The 15,787-nt window shown below is 34.2% G+C and overlaps 1 protein-coding gene across 4 annotated transcripts in view; it reads right to left on the minus strand.

Annotated features, from left to right (window-relative positions):
• Positions 1-15,787, minus strand: part of ABCB1 (ATP binding cassette subfamily B member 1) — a 48,608-nt gene that overhangs the window by 11,808 nt on the left and 21,013 nt on the right. For all 4 annotated transcript variants that reach the window (XM_014875658.2, XM_088161239.1, XM_088161247.1 and 1 more), the window contains 15 exons: positions 15,090-15,281; positions 14,251-14,422; positions 12,987-13,111; positions 12,144-12,315; positions 10,430-10,543; positions 10,021-10,131; positions 8,740-8,865; positions 8,343-8,546; positions 7,804-7,974; positions 6,526-6,687; positions 4,388-4,600; positions 3,435-3,581; positions 3,004-3,108; positions 1,689-1,766; positions 200-283 (listed from right to left, as the gene is read on the minus strand). In XM_014875658.2, coding sequence (XP_014731144.2) covers positions 200-283; positions 1,689-1,766; positions 3,004-3,108; positions 3,435-3,581; positions 4,388-4,600; positions 6,526-6,687; positions 7,804-7,974; positions 8,343-8,546; positions 8,740-8,865; positions 10,021-10,131; positions 10,430-10,543; positions 12,144-12,315; positions 12,987-13,111; positions 14,251-14,422; positions 15,090-15,281 — 2,176 coding nt within the window. The remainder of the gene's footprint in view (positions 1-199; positions 284-1,688; positions 1,767-3,003; positions 3,109-3,434; positions 3,582-4,387; positions 4,601-6,525; positions 6,688-7,803; positions 7,975-8,342; positions 8,547-8,739; positions 8,866-10,020; positions 10,132-10,429; positions 10,544-12,143; positions 12,316-12,986; positions 13,112-14,250; positions 14,423-15,089; positions 15,282-15,787) is intronic.

Raw genomic sequence — 15,787 nt, forward strand, 5'->3', positions numbered from 1 at the left:
TTTTATTTGGAAATTAGTCTGTAAACATAAATTACTATAATTTCCATGAAGTGCATCAGTGCATTCTCTACCAGCTATTGTTTTATAGTTTATTTTAGTTGTCAAAATCAAGACTGTTATACAGCCAGTAAAAACCAAGCTGAAACTTCATTACATGCTAAACTAAATATGAAAACTTCCAACCCAAAATTTTACTTACTCCTTTCACTTGAGAGGCATCATTAGCAAGTCTCGTAGTTAATGCTCCAGTGCTATTTTTAGGATTATCAAACCAGCCCATATCCTATAATAACAAAAATTATTTTTAAGACAAGATTTTCGACATTTCAAATAAACTGCTAAGTAAATCTGGTATGTGGCAGTGCATCACTTCTACATATTTAAATAAGTTTAATTCCGTCATTGCACATTGAATATATTTAGAAAGAAGTGTAAAGTTGTGAATCATTGATGTATTCATTGTCACTGCATGAGAAGGAAGGGGAGCAGCTGAGAGACTCCCAAAAGCAAAATTTACCCTCCCTCACTGCTGCTCCTTCACTGAATCTCCTCGGAGGAGAGGACTCTGGTCACACTCCCTCACGGTTGCAAAGCTGTTTGGGGAAGGGCTAAGTGTAAAGCATTTACAGGTTAAAAATGAAATATTCTTTGATTTGTTTCTTCCCATATTGAAGAGACTTATTTGGAAGCTATGAGACACCAACAAACCAATAACAACAAAAAACCCCAAACCCGACCAAACTAAAAACCAAACTAGTCTATCTGATCAAAGTTAATTGTTGGGATCAGGTACACAGTTTATGATTTATTCGCCACAATATCAAATATCTGATTTAAGCTGTCATGTGTAACATGCATTGAATGAAGTCCTGGTAATGCATTACAGACATTTGTGACCTCAAGACTGAATTGTAAGATTGCGTTTTCATTAGATTTTTAGTATGGCTGATCTATAAATCATAATTTTTCAGACTATAACAGTTTTCTGTCACACTGAAAATAGTCATGTTCATATGAATCAAATTCTGTGTCTACATGCAGCTTTATGTGCAAGACTTAGAACTCCATAACTATCATATTTTGTATCTCCAAATCTAAAAGACTGATCCTGAAATCATGCAAAATTAAGGCCAATTTAGAATTAATTCACAACATTACATTCTATTTATATTTTAACTCTCTGAAAGTGATTTTACTTTTCAATACACAATCTTATTATTGCATTAATGAACAACAATTATAGATTTGGGGGCTTAGACAGAGACTTGCAATAAATTTTAAAAACCACATGTCTGTACATGTCACAATTTAAATCGGACATTTGAAGTACGAGTTACAGTGGAAGTTGTGTTGCATTTCTTGCACAGGGGAGAAAGGGCACAAGGAAAGCAAAGCAGGCAAATGAACAGATAATGGGATACTGCTGGTACACATTAACTTGTCAGGGCCTTGTAACTTGGCTGTAAAACTAAGTCTTTGCAAGGAGTACATAAAAAGCTCTTGTATTGATTTAAGACTCTCCCTCTAAGGACACTTGGCATAACCACGTGTAACTAATCAAATTGGTTTCTAGACTGATTTAAACAATCTTCTGTGTATGATAGAATGATGTAGAATACAGTTATTTTATACCAGCACCATCAATTATTCTTTAAAACCCTGGAAATAAAAATATTTATTATCTTTACCTGTCTAAGCATTGCTTTAAATGCCATGAATCGAAGCCTCATTGTAAGAATTTCTCCAGCTTTGCCAAATGTGAAACCCTGTTTGAGAAAAAGTACAATGCTTAGTATAGTATTACACTGTGTTTATTCAATAACTATTTTAGATAAATTGCTCTACAATGTCAAAGTAAAAAATATTGCAGTCCTGTTTGCAGAAAGCAAATGTAAAACCAGGTTTAATAGACATAAATTCTAGTAGGTTCAAGGTACAGACATTCAAACACTATTTCTGAAAAAAATATAGGGACCATAGCAATATTTCCCAGCACTGCTTCACCAGCATGCTTTAAGGAGAAGGTCACTAATCAACCCTTTGACCTAATTTGTCTGAGTCACCCTAAGTCAAATTTAAACAAGTTGCACTTATGTCATTCATTTTAGATTAAAGACTGTAAGGCAACCTGGGTTCATTGAAGTCAAATTTAAAACATTATCTGAACATTTATAAACTGAGCAAACCTATCACAGCCCTGTACTACTCAGCCTTCTGTACTCAAGGCCTTTTTCGCTTGTGCAACAAGATGATTCCACAAACAAACCAGGTTTCTGCAAGAGAGTGTTTATGCTACTGTCCCAAGTACACGTTATTATTTCACTCTGTGGGCTCGTTTAACAGATAAAACTATACCAATATATTCCTAAATTATAAACTGGACTATATATTAAAGTATTTCATATGATTACTACGTTTTTTTCTTTTTAAGTGGCGCTATTGTAGCAGGTAAACCCCTTAGCACTTCAGCAGGAGGAACTGAATATCAGTGTGATGAGTGTTACCTGACAAACTGGGACTGGGAGTCTTTGGGGACTCCCACAGGAGAAATATGGGATGTTCCTTTGGACAAGGAAAGGGTTACGGAAGTAAAAAATTGGAGAATCAAGGCAGGAGATTGATAGATTTTCAATTACTAACAGATTCAAATAGGAAGGCTTGAGGGTGAGAAGGGAGTGGTGAATGTAAGGGCTGGAGAGGTTGCCTGTTAGCTGGCAATGGAAAAGGACTGAGAAAATCTAGAGTTTTGTGCTGAGAACTGTCTGACTGATGAACAAGATGGGAATTTCTGAAGTTAATAGGTCTGAATAGCTTCAAAAGACTCCTAAACACAAGCAGCTCTGTGTCAAAAAAGTTTCAGCACAAGACATATCTAGAACCATAAATACAGGTTCTGGTTTGAGTTGGAGATGTATTATGAAGATGCAAATTTTTAGTATATTTCAGGTCTAGTTTCTAAAACAAGATGAACAATTATAATAAGGTTAAAAAAATAAAACATACCTGAAAAAAGAAAGTAAAAAAGGAAATGATCCCAAGTACTAAAAACAGCAGTGAATATAAGTTGCTCTGTTTTCTTAAGATGGTTTTGTCAGTCTCTGAAAAAATCTATAAAATATAATTTGAAACAATGTTTTTATAAAATTAACTAACATTCTAAAATACTCTCATCTTTCTCAGTAACTTTTTTTGGTAGTCAATTGCATTCATATGAAATTTTATCCTATGTTACATAATATTTAGTGTATAACAAGCATATCTCAGGTTGTAGCAAGATTGTTAGCATTTTGTAAATGTCATACAATTTTTCAAATTTTTGCAAGAGTGCTTCATCCACTCTTCAACTTCAAAATGCAGTGATTGTCTTTAACCTAATTTTATTAGAAATAAATTTTGTGGCCTTACAGTTTTTTGATTATTTTACTCCAACTTACCCCTATAATTTCAGAAAATATGACTGCAAATGCAGGTTGTAAAGCTCCATTGATAATTGCACACAAGAGTCCAGCTACAAAGTATGGCCATTCAGTTTTGTTCAATTTCATAATTTTCATAAATGAAGCTGGAGGTAGTTCTTCAGCCTAAAGAATGTGAATTGCATTAGGACAAACGTGAATGTATTTGAAGAAATACGGAGAAAAGGAGAGATTAATAATCAATTTCCTATTCCCAGAAGCTATTCAGGGGAAGCAAAAATGTATAGTTCTTAATAACATGAATAAATGACTTTTTTTTGCTATTCTAACACAAGGAAGATCTGTATACTATATCTACAGCTCTTGTACTTTTTTATTAGTTTATCCATATAATTTTTGTTGGTGAATAATACAGTATTGGTCTGTGATGACTGAACTACTCATTTTGAGCATGTTGCTGTGTGTAATCAATGGCTTGATTAATTCAAGTAATTGTTCATTAAGTAATTTATAACAGCAAAATAATTGCTGTAAATATGAGTGCCATCATATTTTTGGAGGGGAGTTTGCAAGTTTTGTTGTAAGAGTTATGTTGGGTTAAATATTTTGTTTCTTATCCAAAAATGAATGTTGAACCTGTATAGACTATGTTGGTATGGTAGGTAAATATATGTAAGTATATTTCTTTTAAAATAAATTTATTTTCAATAATAAACTCATCATCTTTGTTACAGATTTTTAAATTACTATTTTATTTCTATTATCATTTATGTTGATACTAAAAAAAGCAAGTTATGAATATTATCAGTCAAAGGCTATTTAGTATTTAAACATTCTCATGTCTTCATCCCTTTCAGATGCCTCTTTCTTTTTATAATTTTTTTCAGAGGTATATGAAGGAGAGGAGAATGAATCTAACAAGCTTTGTTTAAAGGAATCAAGCTCACTAACATCTCTGCAAAGATACTTACAGGTGAAGTTTTTTCCTCATCAAGTCTATCATTTTGCTCTCCTGGCTTTTTCATGCTTCTCCGTGTTGATCGTCTTCTCAATCCTCTGGTTAAGGGCTCTTCAAATTCTAGTTCAGATTCACTGTTTTTGACACTACGTACATTTTCATAATTTTCTGATGATGGAAGTACATGCTCATAATTTTCTGATGATGGAACTTCAGCTTCTATTGCCTAAAAGTGGGAAGAACATGATGCTAAGATTAAATAGGCATATATTACTTCAAACTTTCAAAACTATGAGGTAATCAAAGTAAAAGTAACTTTGTTACAGTTGAAAGAGGTAAGGGGGAAACAACATATAATGCCTTAAGGAAGTATGAAAATATGTATAGTATTTATTAGAGCTCTATCTTCAGAGCTTTAGTTATATATGAGTTTTGCAACTCTCATAAAAATTCTTATAGTAAGTGGAGGACAGGGGACTGAGAGTAGCTGCTCTATTTTTTAATGAATTAAACAAAAAGTTTTAAATTGAGGGTAAACCCTTTGCACTCCTCTTGGGATATTTTAGAATGAGTTCTTGTAGGATATATAATTTATTTATGAAGTGATAAAAAATTACCGCCTTGACTGCTAAACACACTTAACAATTCTTGACTTTAAATGGAATAAGGAAGTTCAGCCTGAAAAAAAGTCAAAAAGAGATTTTGACTGAAAAATTAGAACAGCTTGGAAAAGAGCCTTGCCCTTGGTGGTACTTTTGCCAGTCTCTTTGAGAGAATAAATACATGTCTACACACCCCTGAGGCATTTGACAGCATCTGGATTCAAAGTTGCCTTCAACTCGTGTTTCGTTTTTTCTAAATTTTTTTTTGTTTCTTACTGTTTTTTGCACTACTAATAAAAATATCTCTTTTTACTTGCTTTCAATTTTTTCTTTTCTTTTTAAATTGCTTTTAAATTTTCTTTCCATTTTATATTTCCTCAGTTTCCCCACATTCACATTTGTTTGGATACAAAGTTATTTTGAATCTAAGGCAATCAAATGCATTCCCCTATGAATAAATATTTTAATTGGTCTGGTTAACTTCTTCAGTCTTACATACTGCGATGGCAGTTTCAGTTTCTTTAATGGACATAGTGGTTATGCAGTAAAACAAAGGCTACAATGAAAATCTGCTATAACCTAATGGTCACATGGGACATTGGGATGCAAGTATCGAAGTATCTTGGTCTTCATTTAATAACTAATACATTTCGGAAATTTATTTTAATTTGCAATCTCTTTATTTTTCTGTTTATATAAGATTTTTGCTCTTGGCATAGCTGAATTATTTTTCTTTATTTTTATTCCAATTATTTTTTTTCTTTAGAAAGGAATTCAGTATGAAAGATTATAACTAAACAGCTTAAAACACACATGGTCTATTCTTGCAGTGTCAGCTACTGTATTTCACCTTTTATCAGACTAAGAACAAGCAATGGAATAGCAAACTATTGCTATCTGCTCTACATTAACTGCATAAAAGGAAAATAATATTTTAAGTTTAAATACCTAGAGAATTAAAAATGTACTATCCTGGGTTTAAACAGGTTTGTACCAAAACTAGTGGTCTCCCTCAAATTATTACTCTCCTTTCAAAGTACATGGGTGTGGACACGCACATTTGGAGAGCTAGGGAAATACAGCTTGGAAATTCTTTTCAGGCCTGGATTTCTCCTGACTCTCAGGTCCATTCTCAGGCTGACAAGCTGACTACAGCTTCAGTTAGGGAGGAAATCTCCCAGGGTGATAATATGGTGAAAAACAGAGTGGAATTCATAATAAAGATTAACACCTGATGTCTTTCCCGTGGGATACATCCTGAGGTGCTGTCCCAAGGATGTTTTTCTCAATTGTCCAATGAACTACTGTCCTGTCCTAGCTGCATGTAACACACTTTAAATACAGGATGTCTGTACAATAAAGTTGGCCTTTTTTCACTAAACGAGGTCCGTGTGTGTTGCTGTCTTTTCTCTCTCTTTGCAGCACAGTAACCACATATGGGTTTTTTGCTGTTATCAAAATATGCTGCAGAATTTCTCATACTACTGCTAAAACGACTACGGGTGGGGGAAAAAAAAGAAAATGAGGCAACAGCTGGAAACAAAAGTACCTGCATGTTAACGAGTTTGTAGTAGATTCCCTTTCTCTCAAGCAATTTAGCATGATTCCCTTGCTCTTTGATGACTCCACCTTCGAACACAGCTATCAGATCTGCATTTCGGACTGTTGACAGTCGATGAGCCACCACGACCGTGGTGCGTCCTTCCCTTGCCTGAAAATAGCAATGTTTAGTGCGAGTATTTATGAGGAAATGCAAAAGCTGTTCATCTTCATAGCAGAGTTGAATAGGACCTGAAAGAAGCACTAAAATGGTTCACAGAAAAACATAGCCTTCAAAAAAAAGATATTTTGATGAGTTCCTTAAAGTAGAAATAGAATTTAAAGCTTGAAATTTAATATTAGAGATCATCTTTCACTGTGGCACATAAATACATCAAATTTTGATCAAAAATATCTAAAAAACCCTCAATATATAAAATTTTAGAATATTACAAACACTAAAAATTTTTAAATGCTAGAATTTTTTATATTTAGGTCCATAATTACCCACTTAAACCTTAAAATCCATGGAGAATTTATACTCAGAAACATAGAAAATATTTTACACTCATTTTTAAAGATATCGGTGTTTTAAGCACTAAGTCATTGCTAACTCAAGCGACTACAATAAAACCAAAATTCTCTACAATTTCACGTGAATTGTACTTCAACTAAGTACCTTTCTTTGGATATTTATAACCATAATACACTTAATGTTTCAAACATCACAGCTTGTCATTTTAATTATGAGGCCGTTTTAAAGTGATCAAGCAAATTTTAGTTTAAATAATCTAAGTGATGATCCCAAGCAGTGGAATTCATCCTCAGTGATATCCCTCAAAAGGTCCGTACTGGAACCCATACTATGCAGTATCTTCCTCTCTGATACTGATAAATGGGATTGAGTCACACTCAGCAAGTTTACAGGTGACATCAAGCTGAGTGGTGCAGTTCATTCACTTGAGGGATGGCATTCAGAAGGTTCTGACAGGCCTGAGCAGAGCCCCATGAAGCTCAACAAGGACAGTAAAAGAGATAATGGACGAGGATGGTATTTACACAAGAAAATGTTGATTTAAGCTTAATGATGCAGAAAATATGATTCCATCTTCTAATTTGAAATGAGATTTCTCTCTGTAATACCTGCAAAAATTCTCTGTACAAAGAATATTTGCCAGATCAAAGTTTATATTTTGTGTTTTTATGTGTCTCTATATTCAACAAAAGTCCAGGAAAGAAGTAAATATTAGGCTCCTGCTTACATGCTTCATGTTAAAACACTACTGACCTTGTCCAGTGCTGCCTGCACAACTGATTCACTCTCAGTATCCAAAGCAGATGTCGCCTCATCAAGCAGAAGAATTTTAGGATTGCGAACCAGAGCTCGGGCAATTGCTATTCTTTGCTTCTGGCCTCCACTGAGCTGTGCCCCTCTTTCTCCAACCACAGTTTCAAACTTCTACAAGACAAACACATGCATTGAAAACACTCAGTGGCACAGTCCTTCCACTAGAGATGTCAGTAATGCCAGAAATGCCAGTAACAACTTCTTTCTCTACAGGAATAAACGCCCACTTGGATAAAGCTGACTAATCATTTGTGTTCCTGGAATTCTAGTAGTTTTTCAAATGACAGCCAAATCATTGCCTGAAGATATGAAATTAACATTATTCTCGAAAGTTATGAGGAAGCTCTGCATAGCTCTGCATATTCACTGGTCCAGGGATAGCTTCTTGCCTTAAGAAGCATTCCTTATGAGGAACTATCTCAAAAAGGCACAAAAAGGTTTAGAAGAAATTATTTAATCAGGAGAGCTGATCTGCTTACATTGGGCAGCTTCATGATGAAATCATAAGCATTTGCCTCCTTGGTGGCTTTTTCAATCTCCTCCATGGTGACATCCTCACGGCCATAACGAATATTTTCTGCAATAGTAGTGGCAAAGAGCACGGGCTCCTGATTCACCACACCAATGACCTCCCGCAGGTACCTCACGTTTAAGCTCTTAATATCCTGCCCATCAATGGTAACCTAAACAACAGAGAGCAGACAAAAACTGTTTATTACGTGTTTTGATCAAAAAACCTCTCTCTCCACACCAGCATGTGCCATTTTAGGGCAGACTTCACCTTGTCATTGGAAAATTGACAAGAGCAGTGAGGCTGGAACTAGGCTTTCAATGTATGTGACATGAAGAGCAGTCATCTCACTTGAGATGTCTTACCGTGCCTTCCTTGGGATCATAAAATCTCTGGATGAGCTGAATAGTTGTACTTTTCCCACAGCCACTGCCACCAACCAGGGCTACTGTCTGGCCAGAATTAATCTTGAGATTCAAGCCCTTTAGTATCTGTCCATATAAGAAGGTTGGTCAAAAACCATAACAGTTATTTAGATTAACATAACAATATTTAGAATGTCAAGGTAAATTTGAAAGACAAGAATAAAATAACCTTCATATTTCTAGCAGAATCTGCTTAAAAAAAAAATCTAAACATGTGGGCTTAAATTTTGAGTAACTGATAACTTCAGCTTAATTTTCCTTATAATTATATCTCAAGTGATTCAGTATCAATGATTATACAACACAATTACCTGTCTCATGAGCCAGTTCATACGATAAAATACTGCTACTACTATTACTCCTCACAACTAAAGTATAATAGAGATACAAAATGATGCAAAATTTCTGTATTATGTTATCTCACCTTTTTTTTAATGCATCATGCAGACTACAGTGTAGCCATGTAAAAATCATGATAAAAGCTGAATATATTTCCTTTCTGCTTATCAAAACTAAGAAAGGTCACTTTATCAAGGTCAGTGATTTTCCTTCAAGGTAAGGAAGGAAGTATTTATATAGTGCAAAGACACTCTCCATGGAAATATTTTCAGGAATCATTCATATCTCATCTATCATCACTGCATTAAGATTCTGAATATATGACAGTGCTTTAAAAAGGAAACTTATTCTCTGTCTAGACAAATACAGATCTCTATTCCATATAGAGCAAGTCCTTGCTGGAGCTGCTTTTTTTTTTTTTTTTCTGGTTCAGACAGTCATAACAGAGCTGCATTGCAATTATTTTAAAACTTCCTATCTCTAATAATTACTATGTTATTATATATACTATATATATACTATATTATATATTATATATATAATTACTATAATAATTATTATTACTCTACACAAACACTTGAGTTAGGATTGTAAATTTAAATTCTGATAGAAATATATATTTATGGCTTTTTGCATAGCCACACTAACCAGAGATTTAAACAAAAAATTATTCAGGAAACTTAATATGTTTACCAAAGATGGAAAAAAATCTAGCTAAAATCACTGTGATGACAAGGTAATTTTATATACATGAGAGAATCAACCTGAAATTGTTAGATTTTCAAGAAAAGTCAACTTATGTGACTTTTTAATTACTATTTTTTCCAACTCATGATCCATATGTTCAACTGTAATATATATATAAAGTTTCGATTACAGTACCTCAACGTCTGGTCTGGATGGATAATTGAAGTAAACATTTGTGAATTCCACATTCCCTTTTATGTGGTCTGGTTTGTAACCTGTCTCTGAATAGCTGTCAATTTGAGGTTCCTGTGCAAAATAAAATACAAAAAACCCCCAATTTTTTTCATGAAGAAGTCCTTGAATGCACCATTATTCTGCAGAAACATTAAATGTATTTTTGAAGTAATTTAGCTGAGATTTCTGAAAGATCTAAATCGCATAAAGTTTTGCTCCCTCACTGCTACATTGATGATATACTCATGCAAGAATACTTTTAAAACTTTTCCATTAAACTTGTGTGTGAATTTAGTTCCTGTCTTTAAAAAGAAGGGTCTCTTACCTTCAAAAGAAGTTTTGAAATGATAGTGAGGGCAAAGGTACTCACATTGTCTATTATATTAAAGATGGTATAGGCAGCTCCTCTTGCACTAGCAAATGCCTCTATGCTTGGAGCAGTCTGTCCAATACTGAAAGCTCCAATCAATACAGAGAAAAAGACCTGAAAGAAATGTTTACAGAGGCATATGTTCATTCTTATTTAAGCAGAAAATTTTATTTATTTATTTATTTACATTAGATATTTTTGGGTAAGGAGATTCCATGTCTGTTCACGGAAGCTTTAGGAATCTAGAATTAAAGCAAAACTGAAAAGGTCTCTCTTAAGCAGAAAAAAACATTAAGAAAATGGCTTTTTAAAGTTCAGATGAGAACTGAGATGAGTACAACATTAATTTTGCGAACATCTTGAGAAAAAGTGAAAAAGTGACCCAGACTTGTAAAGTCTACGACAAAAAATTTAGAATTGCACTTGATGTCTCAGGATTTATTGTACTAATTCTTGGCCAAAGACCAGAAAGACGTATCTCCCAACAGAATAAAACCAGATATGCAAAACACGATCATTCTGCTTTCAAAGAGACAGTGAAATGGAAGCATAGAAACCCAAGTTCTTAATCACAAAGTAAGAAAGGATCCCCTGCTTCAGTGAAAGAAAGTGAAGTGCAAGCAAACAAGAAATAGCAGAAGAAAAAAGTTAACAACTTGCTCAGAACAGCACAGTTTATTGCTTTCAGCTAGTATCAAAATAAAAGCAATTAAACTACACTGCTCAGAGGTCATAACAGCTATAGTAGTCAGAGGAAAGTCCGTCACACCCATCATCTTGAACAGGGGTTATTCACTGATTTTACACATGATAATGCATCATCCATGTTATAAAAACATCATTCAGTGAACTTCAACAGAGACAACTTGCAATAGAATCTGCTAATACTTTGAACAAAATAAATTACATTTAAGGTCATGAACTTCACTGAGAGGTTACATGTGTCAACCGGTACAAAAGGTTCAAAAGAGCCAATAACACATATGAGAGACATTTTTCACAAACTTCAGTGATTTGTAAATGAAACAGGTAGTTAAAAAAGAAAATATATGCATATGGTCACCTGGCCGGATTTCATTACGGTTGACAAAGTCATTCTTCTTACCCTGTTTATTTCATTTTTCATACAAAATTAGAATGGCTTCCATATCAAGAGAAGAATTTAAGTTATGACTTAATTGTTACGGTTTTCTTCCTTCAGTTAGATGGCGACATATTTCCTAGTCACAAGTATTTTTTTATTCCCCTCAATTTCTAAAAATACGAAGAAGTGATTCCAAGCTCTCACGGTGCAAAACATAAGCAAAACATAAAGAAAAGTATCTACTTTGACTGCACAACAGCTAAAAAAGTATTTGTTTCTGCATCCTGAAAATATATTCAACCCTCTGAAAGCAAATAGCAATTACAAAGGGTATTGAACTTCAGTTTTTGATTGAACTGTTTCTATATCAGTCTGATCTTATGAAAATCAGAAAATATATAGGAACAGTTGAAAATCATATACGTTTTATTTGGGTTCATATAGATTTTGAGATCCTATACAAACAACATGAAGGGTTTTGTGGTGAGAATCTTTTTGTTAAGAAGGGACGCTACTTTGCCAGTTTTGGGACATAATTGTCATTACAGTCAAATAAATTCCCATTACACACTTAAATGTTTGTTCTTTGTAATTTCTCACTGTTACTGAGATTTACTCATTAATACTTACTGTAAGAACTTTGCCAATAGTGTAATCCTCAGTTAAGATCAAAGTAGTTCCATACCAGAATGCCAGTGCATATGATGCATATATCAGTAAGAAGGCAGCACCCATAGAAATATTAGATGTAATAGCCTTTCTTATTCCAATCCGTTTAGCATCTTCTAAATTTTTATGATATCTGGAAGAAAGACAGAAGTTCAAAACATACTCACACTTTTACCACAACAGACATCACAAAAACTCTGTGCATGGATTAGACAAAGTATGTTTACAAAGTACAGCAGTTACATACCAAGACTGTATAAAGGTCAGGCATGGACTTTCTAAGGTAACCCTTAAAAATGCCAACATTAGTCAACTATGGAAATAAAAGGGCATTGAAGGTCAGGAACTGGCATTTAAGTTGCTTAAATAACCTGCAGATCAGTGAACTTTGATTGTGAACCACTCAAGATAAAAGGTTAAGGTATATCACAAGATCTTTATTTTACAGTATAGCGGAAATAGAGATACTGTTCAGCACCTTCACAACTACTGAGTAATCAGATTAGATTACCGAAGATATCATCATCTCTTCATAGAGCAGGGTCTTCTTTTGTCTAAAGTTCTCACTGTAAGATATTTGAAGTAGTTTGCATACCTTTTAATGCAGAGACAACTCATCAACTCTAGAAGAATATCTAATTGTCTATCAACATGTAGCAAACCTTATAATAGTCTTTAAAAATCTCTCATTAACTAAAAATGCAGAAAGCACAAGAATTTCAACAGAAAATACACAAGAAAATCTCAAACCATTTGAAATTAGTATTTTAAAAATCTACTGATGAAAGCAAATATTGCTCTTACCTTTTAATTTCTTTTTCCTGTCCTCCAAAAGCTATTACAGTACGAATTGCTCCCAGAACTTCTTCTGCAACAGCACCTGCTTTTGCATATGCAGCTTGTTCTTTGTCAGTGAAAGCAGAGAGAACCTAATATAGAATCAAATATTTTGACACATACAAAAACCAGAATAAGTTCAAGCACTCGGAATGACTTTTATCACAGTTAGTCTCTTCCAATATGAAGCCTTTTGACTATATCAGGCATGGGTGCAGAATGCCCACTGTCCCGATTCTTAAGTATGCTGTGAATTCAATCAAGTGATTCCACATTACACATTGTAAATAACTAAGGGCTGGACTTTCCACTCTGCTTTCACCCAGTGTAAGAGATAAGAAGAGTACTCATAGTGAGCTGGTGTGGTTCTCCCCAGGCAGACCTCCTTAGCTCATTCTCATCTCTGGCTACCTCAGCCAGAGGATTCTATAGCTTAGACTGTGAAGACAAGGCCACAATCTGTGAAGACTCAGCCAGCTGACATACATGGCACATATGTCTCTAATCCTACCTTTTCTGCAATATACTCACTCAAGACAGCGAAAGCTTTCATGATCTTTCAAATACAAGGGAAATAAAATACCATAAAAATCGGAAGACTTTAAAAATGTAAGTCACTCTAGTCCCATGGAAATTTGGTCCTTCTCTCATCTAGGTATGTACAGAATTTCTTACCAAACCTGTTAATAGCTATGAAAAAAAACCTCTGTGTCTGAGAGAAAAGTTTTTTCTAATTTATTCTCTTATTTTCCAGGAGGTGCAATTATTCCTCTGAAGAGAAAAAGTACTTATATAGATGCAAGTTAAAGAGCTACAAGTGTGGATTCTACACATATATCTTGCTTCCTCCTCTGTGTGCTATATTAGCAGAAATAGCTTCAAAGTAAACAAGTCTGCCTAATCTACGGGAATCATAATATTCAAATTACAAAGAACTATTGAATTATAGAATGACCTTGGAAAGGATCTTATCAAAGATATCTAGTTCCAACTGCTCTGCCATGGGCAGGGACACCTTCCACTAGGATAGGATGCTCAGAGCCCATCTGACTTGGCTTTGGTTGTGAGGATACTGATACACCGTTCATCTAAGAGTTTATGTACAGAAGTGTTATCTAAAGCTGTAATTGCTCTAAGCAACACATTCTAATACTAAGACTTACAGATATGTAGGTTTATTTCATTACCTGTCACAAATAGAAAACCTCATACTGTACGTATGTTAACTTACCTTTGCCCAGAGGGCTGCTGAAAGTCCTAGGACAGGACTAACTGCTAGTATGACAAGGGTTAATTTCCATCCTCTTATGAGACCAACAATAAATCCTGTCACAAATGTTGTCACTGATTGAACAAGCAATCCAACCTTGTCACCTATTCCTTCATTAATCTTGGAGACATCACTGAAAAAGGAATTACATACAGAGAGGAAGAAAAATGTAGAAAGCCCAAGGAAGGTTTCCAGTGTTGTTACATGGGGAAGACAATATTTATTATTCAATTACTGCTCCCTTTTCTTCAAGGTAAAGCATTATGTAGTGTGGGCAAGGAAAATTTCATATTTCATATTTCTTGTGAAACAGTAATTCTATGAACCTGCTTTTGTCTGAAAAAGTTGAAATTCTTTCTTCAATGCAAAACTACTCTCACTTTCTTAATTCTGAATTTTTGATCTGTTTGGTACTGGTGGGCTATTTGGAAATAAGATATAAAGGCTTTCATGTAGGCAACTTTATGCAATTAAAGCTGTTCACATTGCTGGGCTGAGTCAGTACCTTTTTTCAGTCCTCAGTTTGCCCAGAAATGAACAGTTTTCTCTTCGTGGGGGTAATACCATAGGCTGTGCTTTAGTAATCCCTGGAGTTTAAGGGAACTTAACAAAATGCTTTTTTGACATCTTTGTGAGAGTCCTGTATCAGAAGTATTAGAAATTCAGGCCCTGAGACTCTCCAAGAGGAAATTAGAAAACTTAGTTTCACAGAGAAATAATTTAATTTAAAACCAAAAAAAATCTAAGTCCTACATGTTTAACAAGATAAAATAACATTGGGAAAGGTATAGTGTACTTACTCTAGAAGACGAGTGTTAAGTTCTCCCACATCATTCACATCAAACCATCCAATTTCCTGTCTCATAATTGCATGAAAAAAATTTTCTCTAATTTTTTTTATTTGCCGACCTGCTGCTAAGGTCCAGAACGAAGTTTGAACGTAAGCAGCAAGAAGAACAGCAGCTGCTATTCCAGAATAGTAGTATGCATATCTGTAAGGAAAAAAAAGGGAAAGATTCTCTGAAATCAGGTTAAAATTGCTTTAATTACCTTGCTAGTATGAATTTAGGGTGATGCTTACTTTTTCTGTTTGAAAAATTAGAGTTTATATACTTATACTAGAACTTACACTTCACTATAAAACTTGCTGAGTTTTCCATGAATAGCATTTAATGTCAGAATTACCGTTAAAAAAATAGTAGGTGTTTTCTCATAAGATTCTTTTAGAACTGTATTTCCGATACAAGACCCTTTTCACTTAAATGTGTCACATCAAAAAACTGCCTAGCATTAGACACACATAGACCAAATCACATATATCTATATTATACACACATTTAAATCAAAACATGCCTATGTAAATAAATAAATAAACATATTTGTGGATGCAGTAAATATTTCCTGATTTGAGAATACTCTATGTATTACTATATTACTATAGCATTACTATATGTACATCAACTGAAAGCAAATGGCATTAGAACAGAAATTTTTGGGG

Source organism: Sturnus vulgaris, chromosome 1 (assembly GCF_052056855.1).
Source record: "Sturnus vulgaris isolate bStuVul1 chromosome 1, bStuVul1.hap1, whole genome shotgun sequence".
Lineage (NCBI taxonomy): Eukaryota > Metazoa > Chordata > Aves > Passeriformes > Sturnidae > Sturnus > Sturnus vulgaris.